This window comes from Typopeltis vanoorti, chromosome 25 (assembly GCF_054136105.1).
Source record: "Typopeltis vanoorti isolate ZY-2024b chromosome 25, IOZ_Tvanoo_1.0, whole genome shotgun sequence".
Classification (NCBI taxonomy): Eukaryota; Metazoa; Arthropoda; class Arachnida; order Uropygi; family Thelyphonidae; genus Typopeltis; species Typopeltis vanoorti.
In genome coordinates, this window is record NC_143573.1 from 21,953,792 (window position 1) to 21,975,317 (window position 21,526).

General features: G+C 36.8%; 1 protein-coding gene across 1 annotated transcript in view; it reads left to right on the forward strand.

Moving 5' to 3' along the window:
- Positions 1–21,526, forward strand: part of LOC150092596 (phospholipid-transporting ATPase ABCA1-like) — a 982,930-nt gene that overhangs the window by 691,776 nt on the left and 269,628 nt on the right. The window contains exon 36 of the mRNA XM_090414749.1: positions 6,071–6,248. Coding sequence (XP_090270875.1) covers positions 6,071–6,248 — 178 coding nt within the window. The remainder of the gene's footprint in view (positions 1–6,070; positions 6,249–21,526) is intronic.

A 21,526-nucleotide genomic window follows, 5' to 3' on the forward strand; every position in this document is an offset into this window, starting at 1 on the left:
AAATTTTGCTGCAATGATGCGGAGTTTATTATGTAGGTATTCTACATATTTGTCCATTTGCAGTGGAAATCTCTGTAAAGGCCAATGTATTTTGCATGTGTTATGGGTGTGATGTTGGGATATTGGCAGCTATTTTTGTTGTTAATGTAGCAATATATGTGACAGTGTAGTGATAGTGGTGCGGGTCGTGTGATTCTCGGATTATGTATAATTAACCCCTTAATGTACCAATTAAAAATCAGAAAGCAGTCATTTTTCTGCCAATTTTTTGGGCGAGGGTGATTTGCTGGATCAAATTCATCATTATTTGAAAAATAATGATGAATTTGTGCAAACACAAACAAATGCCAATACACGCCGTTGGCAACTTTTCTCGGCTGAAAGGAAATACGCACAAGATTGTCTAGCATCTATATTCGGTTGTATTTATATGTGAAACCAAAATTCAAAATCAATTTTGTGCAATAAACAAAAAACGTGTCACAGACGTCTTTGTATGTTAAGGGGTTAACATCAGTGCTTTTTGGTGCTATTTATTATAATAGCACCAAAAAGCGTTGTTGAGTCAAACTTACTTCTACCAAATTGAGTTTTGGTAGAAGTAAGTTGTGATTTCATTTAGGTCTTGTTGTGCTTTGGAAAGATCAGTGTTGATGTCTTTGTGGACTGCTAGTAGCGCGGTGTCATCTGCAGATTGATATATTTTACTTCACGTGTGGTCAAGTTGTGAATGTCATTAATGTATACATTGAACAGGGTAGGGTGATAACATAGCACCTTGTGGGACTCTGTGTTTTATCTGTATATCCCTGCTGCAATGTGTGCCTATTTTTGTTACTTGTTCTGTTTGAGAGATAGTTTCTGAACCAGGTATGCACTGTCCCTCTTATTCCAATTGGATGTAGTTTGGTCAGCAGTATATCATGTTAAAGTGTATCAAAAACTTTAGTTAAGTCAATAAACATGAGGAAAGCAAACTTGTTTTTATCAAGAGCTATGTTCATGATGTCGAAAATATCTTCCTATAAGGTGATGATGCTTTTTGTGGGAAGCTATATTGGTTTTCTGATATAATGTTGTACTTTTCTAAATAGTTCTGTAGTCTAGTGCAGTGCTTCCCAAACTTCTGGATGTCAGGGCCCCCTTTGGAAAAATTAAAATATTTCACCCCCCCCTCGAAAAAAAATCGTAATATAGACATATATTATTATAATATTTATTGTATTTATATTCAATACAAAACATACACAGCGAATATTGCAAAAATAAAATGCAAATATTACCTTTTTAGCATCTTACATACACATTTGGCATGGCACATTATCTCATATTTTTATATAGATAAATATATTGTTATTGTACATTTGCAGTACAAGCACATGAAACGTAAAACGATTAGTAATAAAGAAAGAATTAAAAACATAAAAAGTTTAATAACAAATTAATGTGATGGACGTGTTTCAATACTGCTACACAGTCAATATCAGGTGAAATATTTGAAACTGCAATTCTTAGATTTCTGCTTTGAAATGAAATTTATATGAATAAGCATCTATTTACTAATATTCATTAAACGGCGAAATACGCAGGAAGCACCAGTGTGTGATTTTTTCCATTAAAATATAAAAAAGAAATAATAAATAAAAATTAAATACGTTACTTTTAAGATTTAAAAAAATCTACTTAGTCTTAAAACATTTTAAATTTGTTTTCATTATTTCACGCCCCCCCCTCAACAAAACCTATGACCCCCAAGGGGGCTGCAGCCCACAGTTTGGGAAGCACTGGTCTAGTGTGTGTTATTTTTTCAAGAATTTTCGATATAACTGGCTTGCTATGTCACCTGGTTGGTTAACTATTGGTCTGTAGTTCTGTGTATCGTTTCTTTTGCCATGTTTGTAAATTGATGTGATTATCACAGTTTTTAGTTGTTGTGGAATAATACTGTGAGATATTATGTTCACTAGTCTCAGAAATATAGGGTTTATTTGTTCCAGGTGTGCTAAAAGGTCTGTGAGCCTTATTTTGTCTATTCCTGGAGTAGTCTTTGTTTTTAGCTGTAACAGCACTTCCTTCAGTTCCTGTTCTGTTACTGGTGGAAAATACATGGTTTGCTGTTGACTTTGTGTTGGTAATTTTTTGTTGATCATTGGTAGATTATCTTTTTTGAGTTGTGTGATATTATTTGTGGAGTAGTTGAATAGGTCTAGCAGGTCCTTTTGCTTCATGTTCTGGCCAAAGCTTTTTGCTATAAAATCTTGTGGTGAATTTTTTTTTTCTTTTGAGTAATTTGTTAAGTGTAGCCCATGTTTTCTTCTTGTTTTCATTATATTCCACAAATTTTTGATAGTAGTAGTGTCTTTTTGCTCTACGAATTTTTGTTGTTAGTCGATTTCTTGTATTTTTATATCTTTGTCATCTTTGTAGATGAATGTTATTGGGTGACTTTTTTAGTCTTTTCCCTAGATTTTCATTTACAGAAAATACTATTTAGAATGTCACCATTTATCCATGGATTATTGTCAGTTTGTCACCTCGTTAGTGTCAGCTTTGTTGCCTTTTTGTATATTTCTGTGAAGATTAGTTGGAAGTTCTCATATAAAGTTACAAAGTTACAGTATCATTTATTTTTAGCAGGCAAATCCAGTCTGTATTTTTTACAAGGTTGTTGACAATGCTCTTTAATATGATCGAGTTTTGTGGTGTTGGGTGGGGGGAGGTGAAATGAAGTTAGACAAAGTAGCGATCGGCAATTTTGACAATATTAATTTTAATTATGATAATTGTGAATATCACATTGATAAGAACAGTATATAAAAAAATTTTCAAAAGAAGTGAAATTGAGTAGCTTTTACAGGTAAACTGTAGACTCAACTACATACATTTTATTGAAGAAAAAAACAAAGTTCAAAAACAAGAACCAAACCTTGGAGTTTCAGTGGCAAACCTTGAAGGAAACATGGATTTATTCAACTAGAGAGGCATATGGTGAAGTTTTCTGCAGGGATAGAAAAATAAGAACACCATGTTGGATATAAGAAGGTAAAGGAACAGTACTGGGAAAGAAGACAGTATACTGAAAATTCCTACCAAATATTATTATTATTATTATTATTACCTGACACCTCCAGAGAGTCCATAGCCTCATCAAGGGAGGGCACATACTCTACAGCTCTCTGTCTCCACCAACAAACCACAACTACACCAATGCCATCTACTGCCTACAACCACCACTAGTATTTTCACAGACAAGCACACACGTCCATGCCCATGGTGGGATTCGAACCTGCAGCCTTTCAGCTGGACAGCGGATACATTAACCACTCAGCCAACCAGAGCAGATGTCATAAAAGAATACACAGTAGAATGTAATCTGGCTAAGTTATGTGTAAAAGTTCTTTCTTCTTCTTCTTCTTCAGCTTTCTGGACCTCTAAGATTCTTTGCTGCTTGTACCAACTTCCTCCATTCCTTTCTGTCTTCAATTCTTTCATTCCAGTCTTAGATTCCTATCTCATCTAAGTCTCTTTTGATATTATCCTCCAAAAGCATCCATGGTCTACTGCTAGATCACTTTCTATGAGGCTTCATCTTGAATGTTTCTTCTGCCTTTCTCTCCTCACCAATTCTTTCCACATGTCCAAGCCATCTTGCTCTGCAAGCTAGAATCAACTAGAGGTCGAAATATATAGACTTCATATAGTTCTTGATTATGTCTTCTGTTCCATTCACCGGAGTCTGACAAAGATGACATGAAAACTGGAAATAAGAATATCTTTGATGTTCGGAGTAATTACTTTGAATGACTATTAAGCACAACAAGTGCTATCAAAATGTGGGTAGAAAATTTTCAAGCGGAATGCAAACAGGAATACACAATACTTGATGTAGTAAAATCTGTCAAAAATTCAAAATGTGGAAAAGCAGCTGGAGTAGATGATATTTGATCAGAAATGCTTGTTTATGGAGGTATAAAAGTTCTGCACTGACTACAGCATAATTCAGAGGACCAGGTCAGAAGGTCAGATTTGAGATGATTCTAGTAGAGCTTTCATAGTTTCCCCATCTATTACAAAGGGAATAAAGCTGAATATAAGAATTACAGAGGAATTTGTCTAAGTGTTCTAGGTAAAATTTATTCAAACAGAGGTTGTGAAAAATTATGGAGGTAAACTAGGAGAAGATCAAGCTGTTGTCAGGCCAAATAGAGGTTGTCAAGATTAGATTTTCACTTTACCACAAATAGTTGAGAAATCCTGGGAATATAAATCCTGGGAATAGCAAAGGTCTGCACTAAAGTTTTGCAGATCTGGAAAAGGCATACAATACCTTCAGAGAAAAGCTTTTCAAAACAACTAAATAGGGTAAGTGGAGCATTATACAGAGCAATACATACTAGGGGAGACTGGAATGTTCTGATGAACACCTAGAACAAAAATTATATAAAAGCAATTGATATAACCACAAGAAAGAACATATCTTAAAACTCTCTAACCCCAATGGTTCATCAAATTGTAATAAGTTATTATTTTTCTTTTAGGACATATAAGAACACATATCAGACATTTCAATTCCTTCATGGTGATTATCACAACTTTTCAGTACATCCATAACAGTGAGAGAACAAAGGGAGAAAACTTAGAACTGTACACAGTGTGCACTAATTATCTTACCCTTAGATCAGTATTTCCCAAAATGTCAGTATTGGCAAAAGATAATTGGTGTCAGCTTAATGTAAGAAATGTAAACTTATGTATTTTGGAATAAATAGATTACCAGCTTTACAAGCTGTGTATCATATTAATGGCACTGTACTCCAGCAAATAGATGAAGCTAGAGATTTGGGGGGGGGGGGGGGTAGATAGAGAGTTGAAGTTTATAGGACATATTGCTAAGGTAGCCTATAAGATTACTTGGCTATTGAAGAACACACAAGTAGAGAAAAAGAAGTTGTTATTCCTCTTTATAAGGTCTTGATATGCTCAGGCCTGGTCTCATGGATTTCTTGGGGATGAGGAAGTAGTCGTGAAGATTCAGAGGTGTGCGGCCAAGTTGGTGAGTAGTCTGTGGAATGTTCCCTATGAGGATAGATTGAAGGTGTATGAATTGCAGCAGTTGGTTGATAGAGGAAAAGAGGGGGGGGGGATATGATAGAAAGATTTAAGTTGCTTAAAGGGTTTTATAGGATTCATGCAGGGGAAATGTTTCAGCACTCAGCTAGAGGGACCAGAACAAGAGGTCATACCTGGAAGTTGAATAAAAGTATGGTTAGTAGGAGTGTGAAAACTAGATCTTTTGCTTGGAGAGTTGTGAATGAGTGGAATCGGTTTCCAGAGTCAGTTGTGAGCACTTTGTCTATTAATTGTTTCAAGATGTATGATAGATTGTGTGGATAGTTTGGGTCTCCTGCGACGAGTGTTTGGACTCCATGGAGGTGCCCATACAACAATAATAATAATAAATTCTCTCCATCTCCTGAAATGTTTTGATTCATGGATAGCTCTGGCTCACTATCAGCACAGACTTGAAGGAGGATGAAGACTGGCTACCTACTTTTCTTCAAAAAGTTAGTTATGGCTAAAAAAAGTTTTGCTTATTCTCTTTGGGGAATAAAAGGAATGATTATTGCTGATGTTGTGCTTTAAGAAACTCAGCAGAAGAACTTCAAGAAATGCACAATTACTTGAGTATGATTTATTATTTTCTCATACATCTCTATGGAGTTAGAGGCTCATCATTTTGTAAAGTGGCTAAAATGACATAATAGATCAATGGGATGTTGAAAAAAACAAATGGAAGAGTAGGGACAGTTATTTCTTGCTATGTATTATTTCCAGGGCAGGCAGTTAAGATAGTGATGTATTTGCAGAATGCTTCTTATTGAGAATAGAATAAAAATGGTTTGTGGGTAGCAAAATCTGGTTAAGATGCAGAAAAGAGGAGATATGATTGAAATATAAGTTACCAAATAAATTTTATAGGATGAATGCAGAATTGATGCTTATAATTATTTAGTAAATTTACGACACTTTTTTTTCTCTTCTTTTTCTTAAAATATTTCTTTCATTTCAGAGAAAGAAAAGGGATAAGTTTAATACATGCAGTTTCAATCATCTTTGCTATGTCTTTTGTAACTGCCAGTTTTGTAATGTTCCTTATTGAAGACAGAGTAACAGGATCCAAACATCTTCAGTATGTTAGTGGTGTCAAACCTGTGATATATTGGATTGGAATTTATGCATGGGATTTAGTAAGTTAACATTTTTATACATTTCGCATTACACATGTATATTTATTAAAATAAATATTAGCATTATATGATACCTCAAGCACATGTCCTAATTAATTAAATATGATTCTTTTAATACTTGAGTTTATATCTTGTAACAAAAAAAAAAAATCAAGTGATATTAGAATTGAATTCTGCTATCACTTTTGTGAAACAAACGAATAAATTCCTCATACATTTAATGAGGTAATGCAGAAAGGAGATGCTATAATTAAAGTGTCACTTGTCTTTAACTTCTAGATTTTGGATGAACCTAATGAGGTCTTCAATCTGTTAAGGAGAAATTGTGTAGTCTGCTTCTTGTAAACTGTTTTCCAGTTTTTTTCCAGTTGCTTTCCATTATTTCAATTTCATGCCTATCATTCTTGATTTGGAAGCTAGTTATTTTCTTTTCATAGATGCTAATCTGATAAAACTTTGAATCAATAACATTTATTATTGTTTTTATCTTTAATTTTTTTATCTTTTAATTGTATCTCTTGCTGTCCCTTTATTAGCAAGAGATGGTTCTTCATAGTGCATAAACTCTTCTGAGCTTGATGAATCTTCATTTGATGATCTGCAAACTTCTCCATCTCTGCAATTTTTGTTATTTCTTTTTCTTTTAGATTTAGTTACTTTTTTAACAGAATTCTTTTTCTTTTGGACGATCTTGTCTGCATAAAGTTCTTTCAGTTGGCTTATTTGTTTTTCTGTTTCTTCTCCAGTTTCTCCTTTACAACAGTTTCATGTGTTTGCATTTCATCTTGTATCTGTTCAGTTGTTATACTAGGTTCATTATTGGTAATTTCAACTGATGTTGTTCCTCCCATATTTAACTGGGAAAGTGGCTCCTGCAGTTCTGGAATTTTGGTGCTAATTTCTGGTTGATTTGGTTGCACACGTTTTTGTGATATTACCATGTATACTTTGTTTAAAATCGCCATCTTTACTAGACTGAATTGGAAGATCCAGGAACTCTTCTTTATGCCTCTGATATATACGCTGTTCTAATATATTTGCTATTGGCTCTACCTGTCCTTTCTGATAGGATTTGGGACATTGATTAGTGACATATCCAGTCTCCATGCAGTTGAAACAATTAGATTTGGAGCAGTTGCCACCAGAGTGATCATATGAACCACAACGCAGGCACTGACGCTGTACTCCAGGATAGTTTAACCATAACTTGCCGGCCTGCTTGGCCGAGTGGTTAGCGTATCCACTCTCCAGCCAAAAGTTGCAGGTTCGAATCTCGCCGTGGGCATGGATGTTTGTGATTGTCTGTGAAAATACTAGTGGTGGTCAGCGGTAGATGGCACTGGTGTAGATGATGAAAGTAGTAGCAGAGACGGAGAGTTATGGAATAGGTGCCCTCCCTCGATGAGTCTTTGGACTCCCTCGAGGTGTCATGTAATAATAATAATAATTATTATTATTATTATTATTATTATTATTATTAAACAAGACCTCATGGAGTCAAAGACTCATCTAGGAGGTCCTTTTATCTCACGCACATCTCATCATACCGCATCTTAAACACATTCAAACTCCTTGCAGACACCACACTCTCAGGCAAGGCATTCCAATCACTCACAACTCTGCACGAAAAAAACCTGCCTCTCACTCCCTTACTCACACCTTCTTTATACAGTTTCCAGGGATGACCTCTGGTTCTCCCATGATCTCCCACTATTCTCTGTAGAACTTCTCCACCATTGATCCTATAACAACCCCTTACCAACTTGTAGGTCTCTATCATATCTCCCCTATTCCTTCTCTCCACTAGACTCTGCAAATTACATCTTTTCAATCTTTCCTCATACTCAACATTCCAGAGGTCAGAAACTACCTTAGTCAGTCGCCTTTGGACCCTTTCCAACATCTCTTCATCCTTCTGAAAACCTGGTGACCAAATCTGGGCACAATAGTCCATGTCTGGCCTAATCAAAGCCTTATACAATGGAACAAGAATCTCCCTACTTCTACACGTCAGTGTCCTCCGCATCATTCCCAGAAGTCTTTGTGTTGTCTTCACAATTTTGGCGATGTGTCCCCTAAATTTTAGATCCTTATCCACTATCACCCCCAGATCTCTTATTTCCTCTACTTCCAACAATATATTCTCACCAAGCATAATTCTGCATCCCATCTTTGGTTTCCAAATTTTAAAACCTTACATTTTGCAACATTGAACTCACATCCCCATTTGCTTGCCCAATCACTCAATTTATTCAAGTCTTCTTGCAAGGCCACAACATCTTCACTACTCTTTATGGTTCGTCCCAACTTTGCATCATCTGCAAACAACTGAATATCTCCATCTAAATCTTTGTCAATATCATTAATATACAAGTTAAATAGTAATGGCCCTAAAACAGATCCCTGAGGCACTCCACTAGTGACTTTCCTTTTCCTGGATATTGCACCCCCATACACAACTTGTTGATACCTATCAGATAGCCAGTCTCCAATCCAATGCACTAATCTAATATCCAACCCCATCTGCTCTAGTTTGACTGTCAACTTATCATGAGGTACTCTATCAAAAGCTTTTGCAAAATCCAAGTATATTACTGTGTATCCTTCTCCTCTGTCCAAGGAAGCAGTCACTTTATTGTAATAAGTAAGTAGATTACTAAAACACGACCTCCCTTTAGCAAATCCATGCTGTCCATCAAAGATTATACCATTGTTGTCAACCCAACTCTGGATTCTAGCTCTCACAAGCTTCTCCAACAACTTAACCACAACACCCGACACACAGATAGGCCTATAGTTTGATGCTTGAGTTCGATCACCTCCTTTATGAAGTGGCACAATCTTGCCCTCCTTCCACTCTTTAGGGACTTGACCAAGTGCAAGACTCGTATTAAAAAAATATGTCAAGGCAGGTGTCAACTCTCTGGCACATTCCTTCAGAATACGTGGTGATATATTATCAAGTCCCACAGCCTTATTTACAACTAGTTTACTCAACTCCACAAACACCTCTTGCTCACTTAAGTCAGTCTCTCCTCCCCATCATCAACTGCTCTCTTAATCTCTCCATGAGGTCACATTCACAAGATTGAAAGATCTTTATGAACTGCTCATTAAGTATCTCCACCACACATTCTGTAACAGCTGTCTTTATACCATTTCCTCCAATCAATGTCATCCTTCCATAATCATTCTTTCTTTTGCTAGCTACATATCGAAAGAACTCCCTAAGGTTCTTTTTGGCTTCATTAGCTAACTGCTGTTCATACCTCTCTTTAGCTACTCTCACCAACCAAGTCACCCTCCTTGCCTGGTCTTTGTAGACCTCATGAAATTGGTTACTTCCACTTCTCTTATGCTGCCTCCACAATGCCCTTTTTCTCTGTATTGCATGCTTAATTTCTTTATTCATCGATCTCACACCTACCTTATTTAACCTTCTCACCCATGGCATACATTTAGACATTGCATGTACTAAATATTTTTTGAAAATCCCCCAAGCTGCATTGATCTCTTTTCCAGCTAACTCCTCATTTCATGCTACACCTGCAAGCTGTCTCCTGAGCTCTTCATAATCACCCCCCCCCCCCTTGTAGTTTCACATATACCCTTTTTTCACAGAGGTCCTTGCACTGCTGGCAACCACCCAAGTAATCACCTCATGGTCACTTTCACAAATTGGTGGATGATTTGATACCTCATTGATAATTACATCCTCCGATGAGATGACCAAATCCAAGACCCTTAATCCTCGTGTGCCCTCTGTTACATACTGTCTGAGGTAGTTATCCCTCAAAAACTCAAGAAACTCATTTTCTTTACTTCCAGTTGCTATCTCTTCATTCCAGTCTATATTGCCATAATTAAAATCACCCATAATGATCACCCTTTTCTTATTTGCTTGGCTTATTTGACTATACATTTCACTATCACCACCATCCACATTACCTGGTCTATAACAACATCCCACCAAGTATTTGATTCTATTCACCTCTATCTCACACCATACTGCTTCAAAACCACTGGCCCCATTTCCCTCTTGCATCTCTATCTTGTATGGACATAACTCTTTCTCTATCATCAATAGCACTCCCCCTCCCTTTTTACCCCTTCTATCCTCACGAAACACATCATACCTTTCCATCTCTATTCCTGTCAGGATGTCATCCTCATCTAACCATATCTCACTTATTCCGACAATCTCTAGGTGCACAGATGCAATTAGTGCAACCATTTCATCCGCCTTGTTTCTTATACTTCTAGCATTGGTATACAAACACAACAACTCATTTCTGTATCTACAGCTAGTTCCACTGATACCACTCACTCGATGTGATCTCTCCATGCTGGACCGGGGCCATTTCCCTTTCTGCTTCTTCATTTTAGAACCCTTTGCAATTCCATCTGTTTCCTTTTGATCCCTGATCATCCCATTACTTTCCTGCCTACACATGCTCTCACCTCCTCTTGGAACATCCACCTTTCTCATGCTGTGTATCCCTGTCCACCCTGAGCCTCCCCGTTTCCCTGCTCCTCTTGCACACCCATTCTCTCATTTTCTATACTCATACCACTCACTTCCATTCATTTCCACTTCTTCAATCTCTCCTGTCTTACTCTCCTGCTCTTCCACATCACTCCCCTCTCGATCTGATTCATTCTCTCTATTCACTTCTCCCCTTTCCAGCAGCAGTCTCTCCAAGCGACTCACACCATAACCACTCAAATGCAGTCCATCGCTCTCATACAGCTCACTTCGTCCCTCAAACTCATTCCACACATTAACAAACTGTACTCCCATCTCCTCACACATTTCAGCCAGAATATCAATCATAATCCTTGCTCTCCACCTCATTTCACCACAATCATACCTAGGCAACACACTGACTACCCTTCCTGTCACATTATTCTCTTTTATCTTTCCAAGCAGTCTCCTGACATTCATTTTAACATGCTCTTTGTTGTCTCTCAAATCATTTGTACCAATTAATACAATTAACTCTTTTGCTCGTTCCCGCCTCATATTCAATGCCTCAATCACTCTACTCATTTTACTGCCTGGGAAACATACCTTGTGCATTTTATCCTCTAGCACACCTTTAATAATGGAGTCGCCATACAATGCCACTCACTCATCTTTTGTTAACTCTTTCATGCCATCATGATTTATTTTAATAGTTTTGACCTGAATTCTCTTAATTTCATTCCGCATCCATTTCATTTCTTGCTTCATCCATTTCATTTCTTGCTTCATCCAATCCAATTCACCTTCCGAACCTTGCGACACATTCTCTCTATCATTAAATCTTTCTAACTTTCTAACTCTCGACCCCCTCTTCTCATTTTCCCTCTCATTCATCCTTCTTTGTTTCCGTACTTTCGGTCCATCATACGTCCAACTTTCACTATCATTCTTCTCACTTTCACTCTCACATATCTTTCTTTGTTTCTGTACTTTCGGACTAACATGCATCCAAGTTTCGCTATCATTCTTCACACTTTTACTGTCATTCATCTTTCTTTGGTTCAGTACTTTCGTTCCAACATGCGTCCAACTTTCGCCATCATTCATTCTTTTTTCGCTATCATTCATTCTTTCGATTTTTTTTACTTGCGATTTCTGCATCACACCGTTTCTACTTTCATTCATTCTCTCAATTTCGTTTCTTTCCGCCTCACTTTCGTCCCATTTAACATCCGTTACAGTTGTCAAATCGCTGTTTTTTTTTTTTTTTCCTGATTTTTAACATTTTTTTCTCTGTCTTTCTCACCATCCTACTCTTTCAAACGTGCACTCACGACACAATCGGTACTAGCACTTTCTATCATCAATTTCATATTTGCATTCATCAATTCCTCGTTCAGGTCACATTTTCCACACACTCTTCTTCCATCTGCACTAAACATCCACAAATCATTTATGTAATCAAAGGAATACATATAACAGACCTCACACTTAACGAAATAACTGAAATCTAAATTAAAATCATGGAATGATAATGCCGCCGCCATTTTTTTTTTCTCTGCAGGTTACTAGGTCTAATATTAACGATTTCGTATTTAGTTTAGGCAAGAAAAAAAACCCCACACTAATAATATCGGTAGCATACAATGTTTAAAGCCGCTCTTGCTTAAACAATTACGCATATATACTTAATTATTCCTAGTAAAACTTATCTGAATCAGGAGCTCTTCAAAACACGTCCGTAGCGCTTGACCCACTAGCGCCCTCCTATAATAATAATAATAATAATAATTTGGGTTGTACCGATGTTGAAAAAATTTGGTACAGGCATCATCATATTCATTGTGAAGGTGGCCCACAAGAAAACCAGTTTGGATCTTCACCTGATAAACCCTTTCATATATTACTAATTGTATCCCATTTTGAGAATGTTTGTATATGAATTTCATTATTGTTCTCTATATATTCATTGGAAATCTTTTAATTTTTACTGTTTTAACCAGAACCTCCCACCATTACAGGAATAACCGTGTTGCATAGAAAAGTAAATTCCTTTAATAGTTTGTCCCTTGTTTCCACATCTTTAACTAGAATTAAATAATTCCCTCTACCATACAGGCTGAAGGAATAAATCTTACTAACAACAACTATCTCTTGTGAAACCTTAGTCAACCATCTTGCTTCTTTTCATCCTGAAATTCCTAGAGGACACACTCTTGGAGAAATTAGTACCATTATCTCAGGTGGGAGAAAAAGACTAAAACCTCTGTGTTGGATTGGAGAAAAAAAAGAAAACCTTTCAGTCATAAGACTGAGAATTAAATAATCCTGTGATATAGAAATAATTCTACACCACCAGCCAGTGCTCTATTTGAACTACTATAAAATGGCAGACGTGACACCTCCAAAAGTAATACCCACTAATGCAGATATGAACTGCACTACCAGCAGTATTAATATTTACTTTAAAAAAAAAAACAGCACTAGTGGGGGAAAAACCACTACTAGCACCAGTAAAATAAAATCAAAGTGAAAAACAAATGAAATAAAACCAAAGTATTTATCTTGCCGAAATCTGAGCTGTCATCGGTGAGAGCCACACCCAGAAGTGAAATCAAAGCTGAAGTATTGCAGAAGTCATATTTCCATATACAAGTAGCCAAAAGATGTCACATCTTATTACTAAAATACTCTGGATTAGAGCTAGAGATTGAAAGTTTTTCCACTTGGTTATACTATAAATTAAACATGTCAAGTAATTATATTGTTGGGTTATTCCTTTATCCAAGTGTAAGCAAGGTTTGTGCACGAAGTAACCTCATGACTGGGCAACTCGCATATAGAGGCTAATGACTTGACATCATTTGCCTTAGTATCCCATAACACAAAGCAATATCCTTATGGATATAATGCATAGCTGTATACACATCCATAAGGATATTGCTTTGCGTTATAGAATACTAAGGCAAATGATGTGAAGTCATTAGCCTTTATATATGAGTTGCACGTTTGTGCGTAAGTTACTTCACGCACAAACTTTGTTTAGTTACACTTGGATAACGGATTAAACCAAGAATATAATTTCTTGGCATCTTTAATTTATAGTGTAACCAAGTGAGAAAAACTTTCAACACCTTGTAAAACCCTCAATTCTTGTAGAGGAGCAATATCAGCATTGGATCTCCTTAATGTTTCTTGATGAGAACATATGTTCAGAACTAAACATCAGGAAGAGATAGATAAGAGGTGAATCCTGACCTAAGGATGTTTCCAACCAGAAACATCATCCTTACTTTGGATGTTCCCAAGCCTCCAACATCTGTAAAAGGATGATAACTCAACTGTCCTGTTTAGACTCTACATCCCTAATTCACTCTCTCTTGTCAGATGTCATCTCCTTCCAGGAGGTGACTATCATGAGTTTCCACCATGTACAGTTTTGTGCTTCTCTTTTGCATTCTTCGTAGGACAAAAAGCTCCAGTCCGTATTATTTCCCATCCAATCTTCTTTGTCTTCCTCTTCTTCTTCTTTTTCCTTGTATCATTCCTTCTAGAAGTGTTTTTTGTAAGGATTCATGCCTTAGTATGTGACCAAGGTAGGTGTTTTTCCTTTTCTTAATGGTTTTCAACAGATTCCTATCTTCTCCAATCATCTCTAATATTTCTAAATTAGTTTTTTTGGCAGTCCATGGGACTCTAAGAATTCTTCTGAGGATCCACATCTCAAAATCTTTTAGTTTATTTTCACAATATTTTGATATGCTCCATATAGCAGTGTTGACCATACGTAGCATTTGGACATCCTAATTCTTGTTTTTGTGTGAATTTCTCTTGAGGTCAGAATGTTTTTTATGCTAATGAAGGTTGATCTAGCAAGTTCTGTTCTTAATATTTCCTTATCACACTTTCCATTCTCTGTAATTAGTTGACCCAAATATATATAACTCTCTACTTGATCTAAAGTATTTCCTCTGATCTTAATATTTATATTAGGTATTTTCCCTTTTTCTCTTGTTACCAGCATGGTTTTGGTGTTTTTTTTTTTTTTTAAGTTGAAATTAAGTCCCTATTTTTCACTTAGCTTCAGCATCTCTTCTAGTAGGTTTTGAAGATCTTTTTTATTTTCAGCTAGTAGTACTGTATCATCTGCATATCTTAAGTTGTTTGTATTCCTGCCTCCTATGCTGACTCCTTTAAATTCTTCTAATTGCTGGAAGATATTTTCGGTATAGAGGTTAAACAATATAGGAGAAAGAACACAGCCTTGTCTGACACCCTTCTTTACTGGGAATTCCTCCGAGATTTCTCCTGATATTTTTATTGAGGCAGTTTGCTCCCAATATAGATTTATCAGTAATCTGATAAATTCTTTACCATCTACTCCTAAATTTCTGATGCATTTGATTAGTTGTTCATGTTGTATATTGTCAAAGCCCTTTGTGTAGTCAATAAAACATAAGTAGACTTCTTTCTGCTTCTCCAAATTCTATAATAGTTCTAATGTTGAAGAGTCTTTCTCTAGTTCCTTTATTTTCCTGGAAATCAGATTGTGTTTCATTAATTTCCATTTTGATTTTATGTTTATTTCTTTCTAGGATGATATATAATATAACTTTTGCTATCTGACTGATTGTTGTGTATTCTTCACATTTGATTGTCTTCGATTTTTTAGGTATTGGTAGGAACGTTGAGTGCTTAAAATCTTTTGGCAGGTGTCCAATTATGTATATTTTGTTACATATGTCAGTCAGTGATCTTATAACCTTATCATCTAAAGCCTTTAGATATTCTGCCATAATTCCATCCATTCCCGGAGCTTTTCCTAGTTTCAGTTTCCTAATGGTATTTGTTACTTCCCAAATCCTCCAAATCTTCTTGCATTGGCTTATCTATTCTATCATCATTGTAGAGTTCCTTTGAATACTCTACCCATCTATCCCTTATTTTGTCTTTTTCCATTAGAATGTTTCCACTGGTATCTTCAATGCAATGAGAGTCTACCCTTTTGCAAGATTTGTTAGTTAGCTCCCTAACTTTTTCATGAAGTGCTCTGAGTTTGTAATTTTTGTCCAGAAGTTCAATTTCCTTGCATTTGTTTTTGAGCCATAGTTCTTTTGCAATCCTACATTCTTTCCTGATCTCCTTGTTTAAGTTCTATTATTCAGGATGATTTTTGTGTTTCTTTTTCTCTTTCCTCCATCATCTTCAGTATCTTGTTCATCTAGGGTTTACTCATCTTCTTCGCAAATTTGGGAATTTTTATTTTACTGCCTTTTTTATGCCCTCTTTAAATTTCTGCCATATCATTATATAGTCAATCTGGTACAAACAGCTGTCTCTGGGACTTTTCCATGTGTAAAGTCTTCTATGAGGGTGGCTAAATAAAGTATTTGCTATTACCAGATTGTTTTCTTCACAGAACTGTATTAATCTTTCTCCTCTTGGATTTTTATGTCCGAGGCCCTGTTTTCCCATGCAGGAAGAGATCTTTTCTGAGCCTACTTTAGCATTTAGATCTCCCATAACGATAGTTATGTCATCTGATTTAGCGTTGTTTAGCACATTTTGAATGTCTTCATAGAAACATTCTACATTTTCATCTGGGTAATCAGAAGTAGTTGCATATATCTGGACAATAAAAATATTAAAAGGTTGAGCTACAATTTTTAATGCAATCATCCTGTCACTTATGGGCCAAAATCCAAGTAAGGATTGCACAATCTTATGTTTTAGTACAAATGCTACTCCATTCCTATGACTGTGACTGTCAATGCATAAGTATATAATTGAATGGCTCTTTCTGTTTATTTTTCCACTATTAGTCCATTTGACTTCACTGATACTAGCAATGTCAATTTTCATTGCTTCGAGTTCTTGTATAAGGTTATGTAACTTAACTTCCCAGCTTCATATAAGGTCTTGCATTCCAAGTTGCAAGCCTTAAGAGAAGATTCTTGGTTTTCAGACATGAAGGATCAGGAGATATCCTCCCTGGAGGGTTTAAGGTATCTTCATCATATGCTATTTTCATAGTATCCATCTTACGTTCCCGAGTTTCTTTCTCTTCTTCCCTGTAATGTTTCCAAGAGACAAAAGTTGCAGAGCGTCTAACCTTGTCTCTATTGCTTAAATCCTACATGGTTCTCTGTTTCATGATTTACTACAGAAGGCTATGTGGTGAGGTTCCTGTCTCTTCCACGGTGACTGGCCACATCTCTGTTTTGTCTCGGAGAATGCCTGTACTATATCACATAGTTTGCTGTCATGCCTTCATTACCATTGTCAAATTAAATTTTGGTCATCTGCTAACTCAACCATTCCAGTCTTCAAGTGCAACAAGGAGGAGACACTCTCCTTCACTACAGCATAAAATGCTGATACCCTCACTTAGTTTTGCATGGCAGTCGAGGCACAGTCCCAGGGTATGGCTGCTGGTGCACTCTACCAGCTACTTGGAGCCATAAGTGAGAGTTGTATGAGCAGTGGGGACCAATTCCACCCAGCCACCAAATATTTTGATGTGACTGCTGAGCAGGCAGAGGTGCTACCCCTACTACCCATACCTTACACCCCCACTAATTCACTGGGATGCTTTAAATGTCAGAAATACGGACATGCCCAAACTGCCTGTTGTGACTATGTCACCTGTGTCCAGTGTGATATTAAAGAGCATGATAACAATTCTTGCTTTTCAAAGGATGCTAAATGTATCAACTGTCAGGGGCTCATCTGGCTCACTCTCATGCATCTGAATCTGAGAAGTTGAAGGATGAAAAAGAAATAAAAATGAACTGTTTTTTCTGATATAAAACCACAAACAAAGGTATCAAATAGAAACTGTATATTTTATTTCAACTAGTTTTGTAAATTACTTTGTTTAACCTCATCAGAAAATCATGGGAATATACTAAAAACTAGAATGCAACAATAACAGTTAATATTAGTAACTAATATTAATTAGTAACTAATTATCAATTAATATTAGTTAATATATTAATAACAGTCAGCCTGGTTGGCCAAGTGGTTAGTGTATCTGCTTTCCAGTCAAAAGGCTGCAGATTCAAATCCTGCCATGAGCATGGATGTTTGTGATTGTCTGTGAAAACACTAGTGGTGGTGGGCAGTAGATGACATTGGTGTGTAATAGATGGTGGATTGAGTGATGGAGACAGAGAGTTATAGAGTAGGTGCCCTCCCTCGATGAGTCTTTGGACTCCCTGGAGGTGTCATGTAATAATAATAATAGTAATAATATCTTTAGTGAAAAAAAATTGAAAATATTTAAATGATAGAAAGCATGTATTTGCTATTATGTAGGTTGCTGGTTCATGTGTTGCTGTATGCTATTAGTAGATACAAGTGTGTGATGACTAATCGATTGTAAAATCTTCCCTTGTTTTTTGGTGCACTGTAGAGGATGATTCATCATTTCAGCTGATTCTCTAAATGCTCTTGAGTAAAAATAGTAATCAGTGTGGACTATTTCAGTTTGTTGCCATTCTTCTTGGTGTTTTGTTTGCATTGTATGTGCTGCCAGCCCTGATATGTGCTTTCTTTCATTCTCAGTGTCCTTGAAGTGTTCCATTCAGGTTATCTCACCACATCTGCCAGTCTGTTCTGTGTAGTGTAGACCACAATTGCAACTAATCTTTTAGACAGCTGTTTTTTTTTTTTTTTTAAATGGCAGATGTGGAGTTTAGGAAGTTTCAGGTGTTCAGAGATTTTATTGTATGGCTAGAAGGAGATTTAAGTTTTGTTGGCAAAGCAACCTTTCTATTTTATCTTTGGTTGATTGTATACATGGGAGAATCACTGCTCCTTTGTATTCTTTTTTTTTTTTTTTTTGTGTTTATTGTTTTGGAGGTTGAAATAGAATTTTTTGGAAGGACAGAATTACGATACTGTAGCTATTGGCTTCTTTTATCTGTGTTTGTGGAAACTCTGTCGGCTCTATCACCTAAGGAACAGAGGATGCCTGTTTTTTGTGGTGGATGGTGATAAAAACCAGCTGTATCATGATGAAAAGTTGCACGTAGGGAAAGATTGCTCACCAACAATATTTAAAAGTCGCATTCTATCCAGTGAACAAATTCTCTGAACACCTTAACCTATTAAGCCTCCACATCCACCATTATGAAACTAGGTGTTTAAAAGATCAGTTGCAATTGTGGTCTATAATACAGGGTGTTCGGGATAAATTTGACATATTTATAATTAATTATATTTTTCCGTAAGTTACATGTATTAACACACACTTCGCTTCATTTAAAAGTTTGGACCCTTCTTCATTCATATACAAGATGTCAGAAAGGATGGATAGCTGGAACCCACCTGAATCATGGAAGAGAATAACTTGTATCATGATGATTCGTGCCCGCCATCAAAATAAGGATATTACGACTGCTGCCCAATGCTCCCTGAATACAGTAAAAACAATCAGGCATGAACTAGAGACTTGCAATGGTGACTACGAGGATGTAGCAAGAAGAAAGATCCCTAGCAGACGATCTGATTGCGTTCGTACAGCAGAATTCCTCGCAAATCTGCAGGAACAGGTGTTGAAGAACCCTGGCATTGGAATTCGGGCTTTGTTCGTGGAGTTGCTAACTGTAGTCAAGCCCTGGATAACAAGGGTAGCCAATGGTAGGCCGCAGGATTCGGCCCCTTGCCACACCTCTGGGAAAAGTCAAAAATGGTTGTCTGAAAATTTCTACGACTTCACCAGTCCAAATGTTTGGCCTCCAAACTCCCCAGACCTTAACCCCATGGATTATTTTGTATGGGGTGCAGTTGAAAAAGACACCAATCGCACTTCCAGTAATACAAAAGCCCAGTTAATGGATAAAATTAAAACAGTTTTTGCGGCCCTTCCCAGGGAGACTGTAGCATCAGCTTGTTCGAGGTTCCGAAGCAGAATTGAAGCTGTGATCGATGCTAATGGTGGTTATTTTGAGTAAATCTTGTTGATAGTATTGTAATTAACTCTGCCTGTAATGTTTTTTTGTCAATTCATTAAATTTAATAGATACAAAGAAGATTTTCTTTTTCCTTACGAAACTGTCAAATTTATCCCGAACACCCTGTATATAGGACAGACTAGTAGATCTGATGAGATATGCCAATCGATACACTTCAAGGGCATTGAGTATGAAAGAATGCATAAATAAGGCTGGCAGCACATACAATGGAAACAAAACACCAAGTAGAATGGCAATGAACTGAAATGGTCCACATTGATTACTGTTTTTACTCAAGAGCATTCAAAGAATCAGCTGAAATGATGAAACATTCTCTACAGCCAAAAAAAAAAACAGGATGATTTTACATCAAGTCTTGTCTTCTTTAACCTCTCTACCAGCTGTAGTGGATAAAATAGTGAGATCAAATTGTGCTTCTTATCCATTTTATTCAATAGGTGTTACAGAATCATATCCAGATTTTGCTGGATGTCTATAGATGTCATTGCTGGTTGGGGTGATAATCCATAATGACACTTGTATCTACCAGTAGTACACAGTAACCCACAAACCAACAGCCAGCGTAATAGGAATCATGCTTTTCATATATTTTTCACTAGAGATGCTGATTTCAGCAGAAAAAAAGTGTCTGTGTAAACTTCTGCTTGAAATGCATGCACTCTTCATCCAGCCCCTGAGTTAAGAATAGGACAAACAGTTATTCCAGTAGCAACAGAAGCCAAGTTCTTGGGACTTGTCTTTGACAGAAAAGTGCAAGAGCACATTGAATCTCCTTCGCACTCTATCCTCTACTGAATGGGATATAGATCATTTTTCATTGCTTTGTCTTTATCATGCACTTATAAGTTCAAAGGCTGGATTATGGGTCTCAAGTCTATGGTTCTGCAAGGCAGAGTAGCTTGTGATGTTGGATCCCATCCACCATCATGGTATATATATGTGAAGAACTGCTTGTGCCTTTCGCACATTCCACTTTAAGTTTCTATGTTAAATCAAATGCACTGCTTCTATCACTTAAATGGAAATAGTTGTTTCTTAACTATGCCCTAAAAATAGGGAAGCTCAATATCACACACTTCAGATTTCCACAGGTCCCTTCAGTATGTATGCTAAAGACATTATTATCATCACCAGACCTCCATTGAGTCAAGAGAACTCATCATGGGAAATCTCACTCTCACATGCACAGCTTGTCATACCTTGACTTAAATGCATTCACTGTCTCTGCACTCACCACACTCTCAGGCAATGCTGCTTGCATCTCCACCTCAAATGAGCTCAATCCCATCTGCCATCATCAGTAACACTCCTCCTCCCTTTTTTTGCTTTGCCTATCTTCATAAAAGACTGTGTATCTCTCCCATTTGCATTCTTGTCAGAATGCCATCCTCGTTCAACCATATCTCACTTATACTAACAATTTTTGGGTGAATTAACTCTATCAACACTACAGTTTCATTCCCCCTTGTTTCAAATACTTCTAGTATTTGTAAACATACACAATAGGACATTTCTCTTTCTATAACAAGTTCCACTAACCCCACTTCTTGGACATGACTCCTTTATACTCCCCCTGTCCATTCCTGTCTATCATCACTGATGTTACTCCCTTCCCCAGACCTAAATGACACCCCCACATCCTTGACTCTCTTAATCCTTTCTTGTGCACTCACACATCTACTCCTGAAACTATAACCTACGCTTTTCACACAGTGTCTCCCTGTTCACCCTGTGTTCCTTCTTTTTTATTCTCTTTGCTTGTGCCACTCACCTCTCCATTCACAAATGTGCCTACTTTACCCTCCTTCTCTTCCACAACACCTCTTGCTTCCTCA